Source organism: Typopeltis vanoorti, chromosome 15 (assembly GCF_054136105.1).
Source record: "Typopeltis vanoorti isolate ZY-2024b chromosome 15, IOZ_Tvanoo_1.0, whole genome shotgun sequence".
Taxonomy (NCBI): domain Eukaryota; kingdom Metazoa; phylum Arthropoda; class Arachnida; order Uropygi; family Thelyphonidae; genus Typopeltis; species Typopeltis vanoorti.
The window spans coordinates 14,586,777-14,602,310 of NC_143563.1; the positions used below are offsets into that span (position 1 = coordinate 14,586,777).

General features: G+C 34.6%; 1 protein-coding gene across 1 annotated transcript in view; it reads left to right on the forward strand.

Annotated features, from left to right (window-relative positions):
• Positions 1-14,027, forward strand: part of LOC150098404 (cyclin-dependent kinase 9-like) — a 77,587-nt gene extending 63,560 nt beyond the window's left edge. Inside the window, exon 7 of the mRNA XM_090405197.1 lies at positions 13,740-14,027. Within this exon, the coding sequence (XP_090261323.1) occupies positions 13,740-14,027 (288 nt within the window). The remainder of the gene's footprint in view (positions 1-13,739) is intronic.
• Positions 14,028-15,534: the final 1,507 nt, after the last annotated feature.

Below are 15,534 nucleotides of genomic sequence, written 5' to 3' on the forward strand. Positions count from 1 at the left end.
AGCATACCAGGTGTTCACCAGACAGTTCCTTTAACTGGCTCAGATGTGACGGAAGAGGACTTTGCTCCCAAATCTGTTTTTCTGACATGTCTCATATATTCTCAGTGGGGGGGTTCAGAAGTCACTGTCATACTCCGAAGTTGGAAGTTTAGAAGGGGGAAGTCGCTGAACCACTGCTGAACAATCCTTGCAGTAGCATTGTCATCCATGAAACAACCATCACTTGATGGATAAAAAAGTCAACATTGCAGAATGGACTCAGTTGGCAGCAATGTTCAGATATTCCTTAGAGGACACCTTACCTTCCAGCAATATCGGCTGACCCATTATATACCAACAGGACATGCCCATGCAAATCACAGAACCTTGAATTGTGTTTACATCATTTGGACTGCCTCAGGACTTTTGCAGTTGGATTGCCAGCTTTTTGTTGGATGCACACTATGCGGAATGGTAGATGGTTCCTTATCCTCTCGCCATCCAACTAATGCCGGAATCCCACAAGATTCTGTTTTCTCACTAACCCTCTTCCTTCTGTATATCAATGACCTACTTCAGTTGACCTCCAACCAAATCCACAGCTTTGCAGATGACAGCACATTGCATTCCTCCCTTTCATTTGATAAACCTTACTTTACATAACTCACCTCAACCTACAGAATATCGACCACCACTGCCCTCAATTCTGATCTCCAAGCCATCCTCCAATGGGGCTCAGATAATCTTGTCAATTTCAATGCTAGTAAAACCCAGTTCTGTCTTATTTTTCACAAAAAAGAGCCATTTTCCTACTGTATTATTTTTGATAACACCCAAATTTCCAGACAAGATGAGGTTTCTCTTGGAATTACCCTGACATCAAGCCTCTCCTGGCATAAAAACATCACGACCATTGCATCCTCAGCTTCCAAAAAACTAGGATTTCTCTTTCGCTCAAGACATTACTTCACCGCTGAACAGCTGTCAACCTTATAAAATCACCAATCTGCCCAGCTGTTGAATACTGCTCTCACATTTGGAGTGGACTCCTAAAAGCTTCCTGAAAATGCTTGACTTGATACAGAGGAGAGCAATTAGATTGATAAATGACCCATCTCTTTCTCTTACCAACTCGCTTCCCCCACTTTCACACAGACGATTTGTCTCTACAACTTATGATTCTATAAATATTTCCACAACAAATGTTCATCTGAAATAGCATCAATAATTTCCTCACTCAGTATTAAGCCTGCTGGAACATGTACAGCTGCTGCCCAACATCCTTTCACAGTACACCTTGAAATCCAGAGAACAAGTATTTTTCCTCCTCCTCCATTCCTGCCACTGCTGTACTGAGGAACAGTCTTCCCCCCGATGTATTTGCCAAGGAATACAATATACATGCTTTAAATCAATGGCAGCACTTACTAGCCGCCTTCTTCACTGCATGCCAATTAATTAGTGATAGCCGTGGGCCAGCTATCTCTGATTGGCTACCAGCAGGGCCGGCTCTAGAATTTTTGTCGCCCAATGCAATCCATTACTTGCTGCCCCAGCACCAACCTCAAATTAACTTTTGGAATTTTGAAAACTATCATGTTCAACATTAGCTTCATGACCATTAATTTTAAATATAGTACCATTAATAATAATGCACTGATAAAGTGATTAAAATACTGCATATTCATAAAATAAACCATCGACTTCATCAATTGACAATTACATGAAATGTAGTAATAATTTATTACTTACATATATGGAATGGTCTTCACTTGTACAGTGGTGAACTGTTGAGTTATACTTAACTATAGAATGTACACGTTATAGTTTTAGCACTATTTTCACATTATTTTAATTAGAATTTATATTGTTTTTAGTATCTACTGATTAAAAATACATTTTTCTTGCTTTCATATTTGCAAAATCAGAAATTAGATCTGCATTATCTAATTTCTGACCAATTTCATGTTCAATTGAAATCATGGCAAGACCTTCCAATCTAGTTTCAGCCATTGTTGAACATAAATAAATTTTAATAAGATTCAGTTTTGAGAAACTACGCTCACCACTTGCAACCATCACAGGCAATGTCAGTAATATTCTTAGGGCGACAGCGACATTCGGAGCAAAGTTATTTTCAACAATAAAACGAAAAACTTCAATTGGTGGCATATTTTCTGGTACTAATTTGGAGACTACTTTCAGTTCATCACATAGCTCAATTGCATCGATGTCTCTATTTTCTTCATGTGTTAAAACGGCTTCTAGGTTTTACAATTGTCTAAGAGCTCATTTGTCGTCTCAGATTTTAATTTAGAGATGTTATATAAAAATGTGAACTGTGATGTTTGTATTGCTCGAACCTTTCTTCAATAGAATTAGTTGCAACGTCAATAATAAAAAAGAAAAACTCAACTTTGAATTTTGTTTTGGGATCTAAAATAGGTTCTTCTCTTGCTTCATAATCATGTTGCTTTTTCTGCTGATGCAATCTGGTACTTTCGAATGTTAGTTTCAAATCAGCATCAGCTTCGACTTTCTCAGCTAATGTTGTAGCATCGACAAGAAAATTTTGAAATGATTTATCATTTCTGAGATTCTTAAGACTTTTGAGAACATTACCCAATGTTGTTATGGCGCTAGACAATTCCATCTTTATGCTTTGCAACAGTTTACTTGCAACATTAATTTCATTTAAAACATAGTGCCATATAACCAGACAACATAAAAATTTAAAGTCTCTAAGTTTTAGAGCAAGGGTTTCAGCTTCGTGTCTCGCCATTTTGTCTACTGACTCATCATCAGCAATTTCTATCAGTGCATAATAAAACTCCTCAATATAGTATCTTAAAGGACGAATAGCGTCAATTCTAGATTCCCAGCAAGTTGTACTTAATGGCTTGGGCGTTAGGGTTGTAATATGTGTCTCAAGGATTCCCCAACGCAGCGTTGACGCTGAGAAAAACACATACAATTTCTGAACCATTTCAAAAAATGAAATCCCTTCTCTAGATGACATTGCGGCATCATTGACCACCAAGTTGAGAGAATGAGAACAGCAAGGGATATAAAAAAGCTCTTGGGTTTAAGTCCCTAATGCGTTGTTGAACTCTTGAATGCTTTCCTTTCATGTTCGATCCATTGTCATAACCCTGGCCATGCATGTTTGCGATTGGAATATTCATGTCTGATAATTTTCTTACGATACATTCGGTTAACGCTGAGCCTGTAGTGGCTTCTACAGGAATGAAACCAAGAAAATGTTCATGAATGTTGATATCAGTTGGATCCATATTAACAAATCTTACAATTAATGTTAATTGTTCAATGTGACTTACATCGGGAGTACAGTCTGCAACTATGCTGTATTATTTAGCTTTCTCAACCATAGAAATTATTTGTTTTTTATGGTTCCAGAGAGGAGAGCAATCAATTCATTTTAAATATTTTTCCCAAGATAATGTTGGGGTGAACCACAAGCTACTCTCATTAAATGTTCAGACATAGCACTGTCAAATCTGGCAATCAGTTCAACAAGCTGTAAAAAATTTCCATTATTAGGGTCATATAAATTATCAGATGTTCCACGAAATGGTAAGTATTGTTGACCCAAGAACTGGACAACAGCAATTAGGCGTTCTATTATGCTCCTCCAGTGCCGAATTTCTGAATTTAATAACTTTTGCTGCATTGAATCAATTGTCTGTTCTAATTTAAGCCTGGACGATAATTCAATCCACTTTTTATGGGACTCCAAGTGGTTTTTGGATTTCTCGTGTTCATTAAGATACACATACAAATGACCCCAATCATTATACCCATCAGTAGTGAATGACATTATATTACAGGTAAACAACTTACAGCAGAAACAAAATGCAGAATCTTTTTCTTTTGAATACACTAACCATGATCGATTAATATGTTCTCCATTGCTTAGTTCCCTGGTGTAAAAATTTAATGAAAATTTCCTACCATTAGAGCTGCGCGGAAAAATGAAATCACTGTTTGGTTTCTCTGGTGGGCCCTTTTTTACGATTTCCAGTCTTTCGGCTTAAAGAAGGATTCCATCTAGCTGAATCAGTGCACCTATCAAGTTCATCACTTAAATCTCTAGATTCAGAAATTGTCATATCAGTCTCATTTTCGAGATTCCTTGCAATGTCTATGTTACTGGGATCCGAGTTAGAAGTACTTGCCATGAGCTCAGAATCATTGGTTTCGGTACATGTACTTATTTCCTCCTGCCCTACATCAGCTGATTCGGTTTTTAGATATTTAAGTAAAGTCCCGCTATGTTTTTGAATATCACGTTCTTTTTCCAGTTTCCATTTGCGATATTCTGCACCTGATAGTTTTTTCTTTTATCAGACATTGTAATCTATTTGAATATTAAAATTGTTTTAAACCCTACAATAAAATATTATTAGTAGTATGGTATTATTTAGTAATTAATGGAGGTCAAAACACTGTACTAACTACTAATTTACATAAAACTCAAAAAAAATCTTATCACTGTAACAGTCACTAACACTGAGCAAAATCAACTTTCCTTAATATGTGCTCAAAAACAAGTGAAACGTTCTGGAGATTATTCGACGGCCGTTACTTTAAGAGAAGGACTCCAGTGAAAATTTCAATTACTTCGTATATGACTTGTTTTCTAGTACGTGTGTCTTGCCTTAGGCAGTAATTCATATAATCGGATTTAGTTTGAAGTTCCCATGTTTAGTTCACAATGTATGCATACCCAATACTAAGAATTAGCATGATTAATACAACTAACAACTACAAGTTTTTACACATATATTACAATATATTATACAAAATAGTGACACTCAACAGTAGGTAATATTCTAACATTTATTCTGATGAACAAAATTGGCCTTGGGAATGGCAGATTATTAAACTCTGAATGAGATACTATTATATTATAATTCTTCTCATTCAGAATTTAACACCAGCTAACAGTGGGAAATTCAATTCATAGTTAGTCAACAAGCACAAGATGAAAATATAATATCGCATAATGAACTTTTAAATACAGTTTTATTGCAGACTCCATTGTTGCATGTGCAAGGAATAAAGAGGAGAGGCGAGAGGGAAAGAGAGTAAGCGAAGAATGACTCACATAGCTTCGATTACCGAAGAGCATTACGCGAGTATCATTGGTCGATGGATTGTCGGAAATAGAAACAGCGTCATGGGCATAATAAGTCACTGGTCAACTTGCTATAAAAACTGCGATCTTATGCAATATTATTATTATTATTATTATTTATTCCACATCTTCATTTTATTCACTTTCATTTTGGCCGCCCCCCCAAAAAAATTGCCACCCCGTACAAATGCATGCGTTGCACTGTCGGTAGAGCTGGCTCTGGCTACCAGTGGAGATTGAACTGCCCACTCAGTCTCCAAAAGTTAGATAGGGCTAAAAAAACGGCCTTGCCTACTCCCTGTACGGGAACAAAAAGGCATTAGCGTTTTTTTTTTTTTTAAATCAAATGTAAGCAAGTTTCTCCTTTCCCAACCCACTACCCATATACGGTACTAACGTACTATCGGTTGATCAACCAACCTCTCGCGTATGGGCTCAACATTAAAAAAAAACTAATAATAATTTTAAAAAAAAGCAAGCTCTCTGCCTACCGTTGGACCACAGGAATTTTTTTCAGTGTCCAGTCACAGTGTTCCTGACACCACTGTAGACAGACGTTTTGCTTTTTCAATATCAATATCAATTGTCTTCAATTCCCTGTGCATAGTTCAGTGAGACATGGGTCAGGAACAGCTTTCATTAAATGTTTTGGTCAATTGCTGCACATAGGAAGTTCTGTTTGTCCGTACAAGCCCTCTCAGACAATGCTGATCTCGTTCCTGACAGACTCTTAGGATCACTGTTACTCCTCTTAGACAAGCAATAAGGGTTATTTTCCCACTGATTAAACATTCAGGATAGCTCACTTTTTGGGAAACCAGTCAGCTCTGCTGTTTACAGAATCATGGCTCCAGCCAGACAGGCATCAACAACAAGCCCTTTATCAAACTCCAAAATATCCTTGTTTTTACCATTGTGACCAACACTGTTGACGATTACTAATCAGCAGCATATGTGGTGATGCTGGTGACCAAGTATTTTGTGGTATATATGCTGTGTAAATGACATTTATGTACATCTGCATAAAGGTTTCTAATTGTGGCTGGTATGTATAGAATGGAAAAATATTGGCTACCAAAAGAAGTAGATATAGACCAAAGGGGAAAGGACTGCGAGATGGAAAGATCAATAAAACCAGAACAGGCAAATGCCTAATCCTTGATAAGAAGAAGAATAATCTTTGTAAACTTTTGATTTATAAATTTAGACATAATGAGATTAATGATTAAACAGACCTTAACACACAACCCAGTACAAGACACATTCTGGAATGAAAATGTTAAAACTAGTTGTGTATGTGTGCATCTTAGTGAGGCATATTATATCAAATATTCAAATAGTTATGCTTCAAATATTGCATAGAGCAATATTTGAAGCATAGCTAGTGAAGCTATGCTTCAAATTACAGGGCAGCAAGATTTGGGACTGATAGCAGATAGGAAGTTAAATTTAAGGGAACTCAGTGCAAAAGTGATGAAATCAGAGAATTGTTGCAATGCAGGAATGCCGCTTAGGATTACAGGATAAAATACTAATTCAGCAATATGTGAATTACTGTCCAGAGATCTTGTCACTGGATATCTGGTAGATAAGGAAACACTAGAGAAGGTTCACAGTGTTGAGTAGATAAGGAAATGCTTGAGAAGGTCCACAGTGCTGAAATAATCTTAGGTGAGGGGAATAAGATTATCTTAGCACTATGGAATGTTGGCTGTGAGAATGGTTTGTTGAGAGAATGTGATTTGCAGATTTTTTCAGATAGGAAGTAAAGAAATGGATATGGTTCAGACAAGATGGTGAGAATAGATGTATGGATCTTGCATAGAGCAGCAGATGTTAAGAAAACTCAAGATCATTCCTAAAGGTTTTGTAAGGTGTGTGAATAAGGGAATGAGAAGAGTGATGGGTTAGTGGAGTACTTCACCAGAATTAGTAGTGAGTTCAGTGACATGTAAGGAGACTTCTCACAGTGTGGTTTATGACTGTTTGGAGACATGAAATAATAATAATAACTCTAATTCTAGTTTGATTTCTATTGCTTGCACACTAATATGATTGGTTCTGTTCATATTGTAACAGGTAGAAATTTACGCTTGACTCAAAACCAAGAATTAGTTTTATTTCTTCAAATAAATCCAAAGTATTACTATCCGGTATATCGGCCTTACCAATTAGTGTCCAATTAGCTGACCTTGTTATCATCAGGAAAAACACAAAGAACTGGAGACCATACAAAAAGATCTTAACACCCTTTGTTTTTAAATGAAGAAAATGAATAATATATTAGTTAATCACACAAGTCATTAGATACATCATGCACTGTTTGTGTATTGTTGAATAAAGTCCATAGGTAGTTACTAGCATGACAGAGGTCTTGTATGATAAACAAATGAATAAGAGATTTTTCCAGATGTCATGAAGTATTATGCCCTGGTTTCTTCAAGGTGCCACGTGGATGAACCACTTAAAAAGACTCCTTAAACCTTCTCGAAAAAAAAAAGGTTGTTTTCTAAGTATGGCATGGAAGCAGATGGCCAATCCATATTTTGATGTTCAGAGAAGACATGCGGCAAGGCCACTTTCTCTTTCCTTTTATGTTCCACGTCTCTTACTTGCTCTTTCTTAGATTTCAAAACTCTACCTCTCTTATGGAACATTGTCTTGAGATTAACATAGGAAATTGTGTAAGATGCACAGAATGGGTTAAAGGTAGTTGATGGTAACTGTTCTTAAAAGATATGCTGTCTTGTTGTTTCACCTATATAAGGTAAAGAAATGATGCCTTTGTGATTAATTCCTGGAGATGCAAGAACCAGTTACCTGAGGATAACAGTTTAATAAACTTGAATAGCTATTTAGAAGGAATTGGTTGAACAATAGCAATTTCTTCTTTCCTTTTTGTTTCATTGTTATTAATAATCCTTAAAGCCCTATCTTTTGTTGAGGTAAATGAGCTGGTTAGACTCTGTTTGAGTTAGTTTTTTGTAGACATCTGACTCAATGCCTCCACCAAACAGAAATTATAGTTTATTGTCCTGCTCAATCCTCAACATAAACTTAATCTTGGAGTGATGATTATTCAGGAAATTTACTAAGTCTTCTAAGCTCTTAAAAATGCATTTCCAGACAATAAAAATATCATTTACATATTGCCAACAAATATATGTTTTAGGGTTGCTAATGCCATGATTTCATTCTCAAATTTATCCATAAATAAATTTTTGAATGGAGGTGACAGCAGAGAACTCATTGCTGGCAAATTAAATTTTCCTTTCCAGGTAAAGATGGAAGTTGTAGGCAGAGGCAGATTAGACATGTGATGTCTGATGGAAAGAGGCCCACAAGAATATCTGCTGGTTCTTTTACTTGAACTGGCAAAATTATCTGAAGGAGTGACTTGAATGACAGCCAGCTTTTCTACAAAATGAGCTGAGTTCTTCAAAAATGTATTTAGGTGTCTGATATGTAGCTTAAAATGTGTGGATAAATACTTAAGAGTATGTAGGTAGGAGAGCTTTGCTGTATACTATTGGATGGAGAGGAACATCCTCTCCATCTAGCAGTGGATTGCTCAGAGTGAGGGTGAATAATTATGAGGGACTTCAAATACGGGAGATCTACAGTGGATTAGAAAGATGAAAGGGCACAAGGAACAAAAATGGAATTTATGCAATTGTTATGTACCATCCAGTCATTTCCAACTCTTGGTGACCTTGTGAACAAAGGCTCTCTATCTTACTCAATTTCTTGGCATTTCTTTTAAGCAGTTGTAAATTCAAGTTGGTTCCTTTGTGTTCCATCCAACTCTTTTGCAGGCTTTCTCTCCTTCTCATGCCTTGAATCTTCCCCAATAATCTTCCTTTTTTAATGATTCATCTGCTTGCATAATGTGCAAAGTACATTAACCTATGTTTAGTGATCATCGCCTCCAAGGAGCATTCAGTTTTATACTTTCAAAAACCTTATTAGTCATTCTTGCGGTCCATGGTATTCTTAATAGCCTCCTCCATGCCCATAATTCAAACGAATCAATTCACTTTGTCTTTCTTCTTAATGATCCAGATTTCACATCCATACATCGCTACTGGAAATACCATTTCTTTGACAATTCTAACTTTTATGTTCTAGAGGGTAACAGTATTAATTCACAACACAAGAATAATAAAAAAAAAACAGTTAATATTTATTTAACTTAACATCTCTATCTTTCATAATTTTTGTCAGGTTTAACATAACTTTTTTCCTCCATGGCTATCCCTCTTTTAATTTCATCTTCATATTGACCATCATTTCTTATTCTAGACCCAGTTAAAAGTAATCATAACTTTAAACCATCTCTATTTTATCTCCCTCAGTCATAAGTTTATTCAAATTGCCAGAAGCCGTCACTTTTGTTTTGCTGATCTTTAAATTAAGCCCAGCTTTTTTGTTTTCTTTCTTAACCAACAATACCAACCACTCCATTTCTTCCTTTTGCTATGAGGGTTGTATCATCTGCATATCTTAAATTATTTATTTTTCTGCCACCAATCTTAATTCCTGTTAGGTCTTTGTCTACATCAGCTATTCTCATAATATATTCACTATAAATATTAAAAAGATAGGGCAACGGTATGCAACCATACTACGCTGTTTTTTCTACTTGAACACTATCTTGTTTCTCCAAAGACTATTTTTACTGAAGCTTCTTGATTGTCATATAGCTCTCTAATCAAGAGAATTAGATGCTCATAGATCTCATCACATTCCAGTCTGTTGTGATCCACACAATCAAAATCATCAGAGTATTTTTCAGTAACTAAGATAGCCATATTGCCAATGATTGGGATTCAGAGTGATCACTCTTGACCCTGGGAGATTGCCAAATATAGATATTTCATTTAAAAAAAAAAAAGGGGTATTTGTGGGTTTACAGGAAAATTGATAAAACAAGATTAGAAGTCAGCTTGGAGCAATGCTATTACATAAGAATCTGCATGTCAAGGATGTTAGTAGTGTGAGAGATGGTCAAGTGGTGTTTGAAGGAACCAGTATCAGATTGTATACCCTCAATCAGGAGGATAAATCAGGTTGGAGTTAGATGAATGCATAGCAGCAATACACAGAAGCCTTAACATTTTTTTAAAAAATGTTCTGGAGGGTAATAGTATTAATTCACAACATAAGATAAGTTAATATTTATTTAACTTATTTGTTGATATTTCGCTGGTATCATATCCAGCATCTTCAGAGCACAAAAACGGTTTGTCAGTCACAGTACACAAACAGCAACAACAATTGAGTTAACAGTGTGACCAGGTTAAAATGTGTAACAGACAACACAAGGAATATTTTCTTATTATTCTTGTGTTTTGTAATGATTCCATTAAATAAACTAACATTTCCTTTCTACTTATTGTGGAGGGTATATAATGAGAAAGTTGATTAGCATACTCACAAGTAGTATTAAGCTCAGATAAGAGGATTGACTAAGCATAGCACAGAAAACAAACACAGATTATAGAGGAAATTAGCTGATCCAGCCAAAGGAAATTCGTAAGAGTTCTGCTACATAGCAAGAAAAATTTCTCTCAGAATTACACAGTGGTCAACATTCATTGTATAAAAATTATGGAGACAAAAAACGTTCATTGGAGCAATTGCTTTACTTACAAAGAAGAAATTTAACCCTTGATATTTTGACCTCTATATTAAGGTCATTATCAGGAATATATATATATATATATATGAATTAACACAAGGTACATGACAATACACAAATAAATTGTGGTATAACTGATATTTTAACTATTTACACTAGCCTGATCTCTAATAAGGGAAAGAGTAAAATTTACATTAAAAAATTAACAAACTTTTTTAAAAATTTAAATAAAATAAAAATGATAAAAAATTAAAAGTGGAACTACATTAATTAATACTTATCTTCATTACAGTCCTCTTATCTTTAGGTTCTGTCCACTGATCAGGTTTTCTTGTGATGAGGTTCGTGACCTTGTTCTTCTCAAAAGTAGAATATGAGCAGAAATTGACATGACAAATCAGACAAAGAAAAACCCTAGAGAGTTCTTTAGATACGTGGCAAGTTGAAGGAAGAATGATCACGATAAGATGAAGTTAATGGATGAAAGTGGTAGAATGGTAACTGCTGTAGAAGACATTATTGAGGTATTCAGTGATCAGTTTATAAAGGTGTTTCATCCTGAACAGGATGGAATCATGAGAAACTTAAGTGTAGAGGACATAGGAGAGGATGGCTTAATTGTGAGTGAGCAGGAGGTATTTGAGGAAATAAATAAACTTGATTTCAATAAGATGATAGGATTCAATGACATATCACCATGCATCTTAAGGGAATGTTCCAGGGAATTGGCATGCCTGTTTAATAAAAGGCTTGCAACAGCATAGATTCCAAGAGAGTGGAAGGAGAGTAAAATTGTTCCACTGCATAAAGGTGGTGATAAGGCTGTAGCTTCAAATTATAGACCAATCTGTATATCTGGAGTTGTGGTGAAGGTACTGGAGAGATTGGTGAGAGGTAAGATACAGAAATGGGTTGATAACAGCAGTATTCTCTGTGGTTATCAGCATGGGTTTGTTAAGGGGAGATCATGTTTCACTAACTTGCTTATATTCTATAACAAGGTGACAATTACCTTGGATAGAGGAGATGCATATACAGTGGTGTACTTAGATTTTGCAAAGGCTTTTGATAGACTGCCACACGACAGGCTCTTAAATAAATTGAAATAGATGGGATTGGATAACAGACTTCTGAGTTGGATCTGCGACTGGCTGTCAGATAGGTATCTGCAAGTTGTATATGGGGATGCAGTATCCTGAAAGACAAAGATTACTAGTGATGGGTACCAGAGGGGGGGGGGTCAGTTTTGAGATCATTGTTGTTTAATTTGTATATTAGTGATATTCAGATGGGTTTAAATGGTGATATGTTGGAGTTTGCAGATGATGCAAAACTTGGGAAAACAATGCAGAGTCAAGCAGATGTTATGACCTTATAAGAGGACTTAAATAGATTGCATGAATGGACAGGTAAGTGGAACTGTCAGTTCAGTGTTGCAAAGTGTAAGGTTTTGAGATTTGGTAAGAATGATGGGATGCAAAGTATACACTTGGTGGGAAAACTTTAAAGGAAGTAGAGGGAATGAAAGATCTAGGAGTGATGTTGGACAAGGAACTGAAATTCAGGAGAAACATTACACAAGTTGTGAAGACCTCACATCAGATAATGACCATGATGCAGAGGACCTGACCTGCAGAAATAGAGCGGTTATGATGCCACTGTATATGGCCTTGATCTGGCCTCATCTGGATTATTGCACAGATTTGGTCACTGGGCTTTTCATGGTGACAAGGATATGTTGGAAAGGGTCCAGAGAAGATTCACAAAGGTGGTCAGTGGTATTTGGAATGTGCAGTACAAGGATAGATTGAGAGAATGTAAACTGCTTAGCCTCATCAATAGGACAAAGAGGGGGGGATATGATTGAGGCATATAAGCTAGTCAGGGGTTATCAGGTTGACATGGAAGGTTCATAGAATGGGAGAGGGGAAGTAGAACAAGGGGCCATTGCTGGAAACTGTATAAGAAGGATGTTTAAAGATGAGTGAGGAGCAGGTTCTTTTCATAGAGATTCAATGAGTTGGTGAGTGGAATGCATTGCCTGAGTGTGTTGTGAATGTAGACACGTTGAATCAGTTTAAAGCATGGTCGGATGAGCATTGTGTTTCAATAGTGTGTATCTCCAACAATGAGTCTGACTGCATGGAGGTCAGATGTTAATAATAATAATTATACAGCTATTCCTGATGAACCTTAATTTAGAGGGTTACTTTTCTTATTTATAAGTATAGCAGTTGGTCTAACGACACATTTGTTTTTGTCTTCATGATTTCCACTCAATTGCAAGAAAAAGTAACAATGATTAGTAAAATGCTAACTTTAATGTATTTTTTTATTTATTTTTATATAATCAGGAGACCCTGCGCTACATACCAAACACAGAACTTTTTCAAGCTACATTTCATCTTAAACTTAGGAAATCTCTATAGTTCAGTCAATAATGACAGTGCACTTTAGTTGGGAAGGCTGGAGTTCACTTCCCATCTAACATAAGATGCAAAGAACCTACTGGCCAGAAAGACATGCATGTACAATTAAGAAATATAGTACACTGGCCTCATAGCTTTACTTGCTTTGGTTGTAATTCCAGACAATCTCCACAATTCAGTCCACTCACTCACTACTTCTCATGCAAAAAATCTATTTCTTATTCTCTTTGCAGAAGAGAGACAATTAAGATATCATCTCTCTTTCTCCGCTCTCTGAATAATCTCCCTCTGTATAAATTTAATAAAACTACCTCACTGACTTAAACATTTGTCTGATCTCTTTCTGCTTCTTATCTGTCAAGTTCTACAATTTTTGGTTCTCTTAATTTAAACTATAACTCTAGTCCTGACATATTGAGACAGTATAAATTAATAATCAGCTATTAGTTCATTTGTCCTAAGTTATAATAACAATAGCTTGATACATAATTGAAAATATATTAAAAACTATGTTTATTTTGTATACTTGTAGGGTTTCATGAGGGATCCTCATGCTCTTGACTTGGTTGATAAAATGTTGGTTTTGGATCCCAAGATGAGGATTGATAGCGATCATGCTCTTAATCATGACTTTTTTTGGACAGACCCTATGCCATGTGATTTGACAAGAACCTTATCTCAACATACCAAATCTATGTTTGAATATACAGCACAACAGAGAAGAAAAGATCTGCCAGGAGCCCATTTCCAGAAACAGATAGTTCCACCCAGAGTATCAAATATTGCAAATGATGGACAATATCATGACCGTGTATTTTGAATAGAATTTCTGGGTTATAGTGTTAATATCTTTTGTTACCATTCTTCAAACTTAAATATTTATAAGCTTGTTAATATATGTGATTTTTAATATTTTTGTTTACGTTTGATCGATGGATTTACAATGTAAAATAAACCCATATTAAATTTAAATGTGATTGAGTTTATTTAAGTATGTCATATGAATGTTTTTCATATACGAAAAAAAAATGTTGATAATGAAGTTTTTTGTTTTCTAATAAGTAAAATGCTAGTAACAGCATGTGCAAACTATTAAAACCTTAAAAAAGCTCAGGGAATATGCCATTAAATGGAATATAACTTCTGAAAAACATTTCTCATAATCTAGTTACCTTCAAGATAACAAGCATGTAAAGTCATAATATAAATATTAAACCGATTATTAATGTAAATATTAAATTTTGGTATATATGTTAATTGCTAGCAAAATGTAAATATATATATTTTGCAGTATTCTTTCAAATTATTTTTAATTATGAATAGCTTTATTTTTTTGATATGCAAAACAAGCTACTTTTTTAAAAATTTTCTGTAAAATCTTAAATGAACTGTTTCCTAAATTCTGTAATGGCATTATAGTAAAAGAATGTTATTTATTTATTTTTATTTTATTTGTGTATAAGTAAATATGCATTTAATAATTATGTAATTTTTATTAATATTATATAATAACAGTACTTATAGTAACTGATGCAGCTAGGTAGTTATTAAGATGATGTTTTTTTGTAATATATATTAGAGAGAGAGAGAGATGAGAACATCAATGCTATGTTTTAATTGTTCCTCAAAGGTGCTGAGTCATTGTGTAAATTTATGTACAGTTATTTTGTCACTAAATAGTCATTATGTATATTTGTAAAGATAGGGAGGGATCTTTAAAAATATTATTTTTTGAAATTTATTTGCTATTTATTAGCAAATTTTCATAAATGATTGTTTTATATGGAAGAGAAACATAAGTAAATGAATTAATTCTTGCCATCTCTTCTAATATTGCAACATTTCTTTGTTGGATCTTGATATCATTTCAAAATAATGCTGTGATATATTTGAAAATATGTTGTATTGTTATCAGAAAAATTAAAATTTTTTTTAGCTTTTGCAAGATTTGTATCATATTACTATAGTTGGTGAGTGAATTTCAATATCAAGTGAATTTCTATTTATTAGCAAATTTTCATAATAATGATTGTTTTATATGGAAGAGAAACGTAATAAGTAAATGAATTAATTCCTGCCATCTCTTCTAATATTGCAACATTTCTTTGTTGGATCTTGATATCATTTCAGAATGATGCTGTGATATATTTGAAAATATGTTGTATTGTTATCAGAAAAATTAAAATATTTTTTTAGCTTTTGCAAGATTTGTATCATATTACTATAGTTGGTGAGTGAATATATCATATATCAATATATGATATATGATATATTTGAAAATATGTTGTATTGTTATCAGAAAAATTAAAAATTTTTTTAACTTTTGC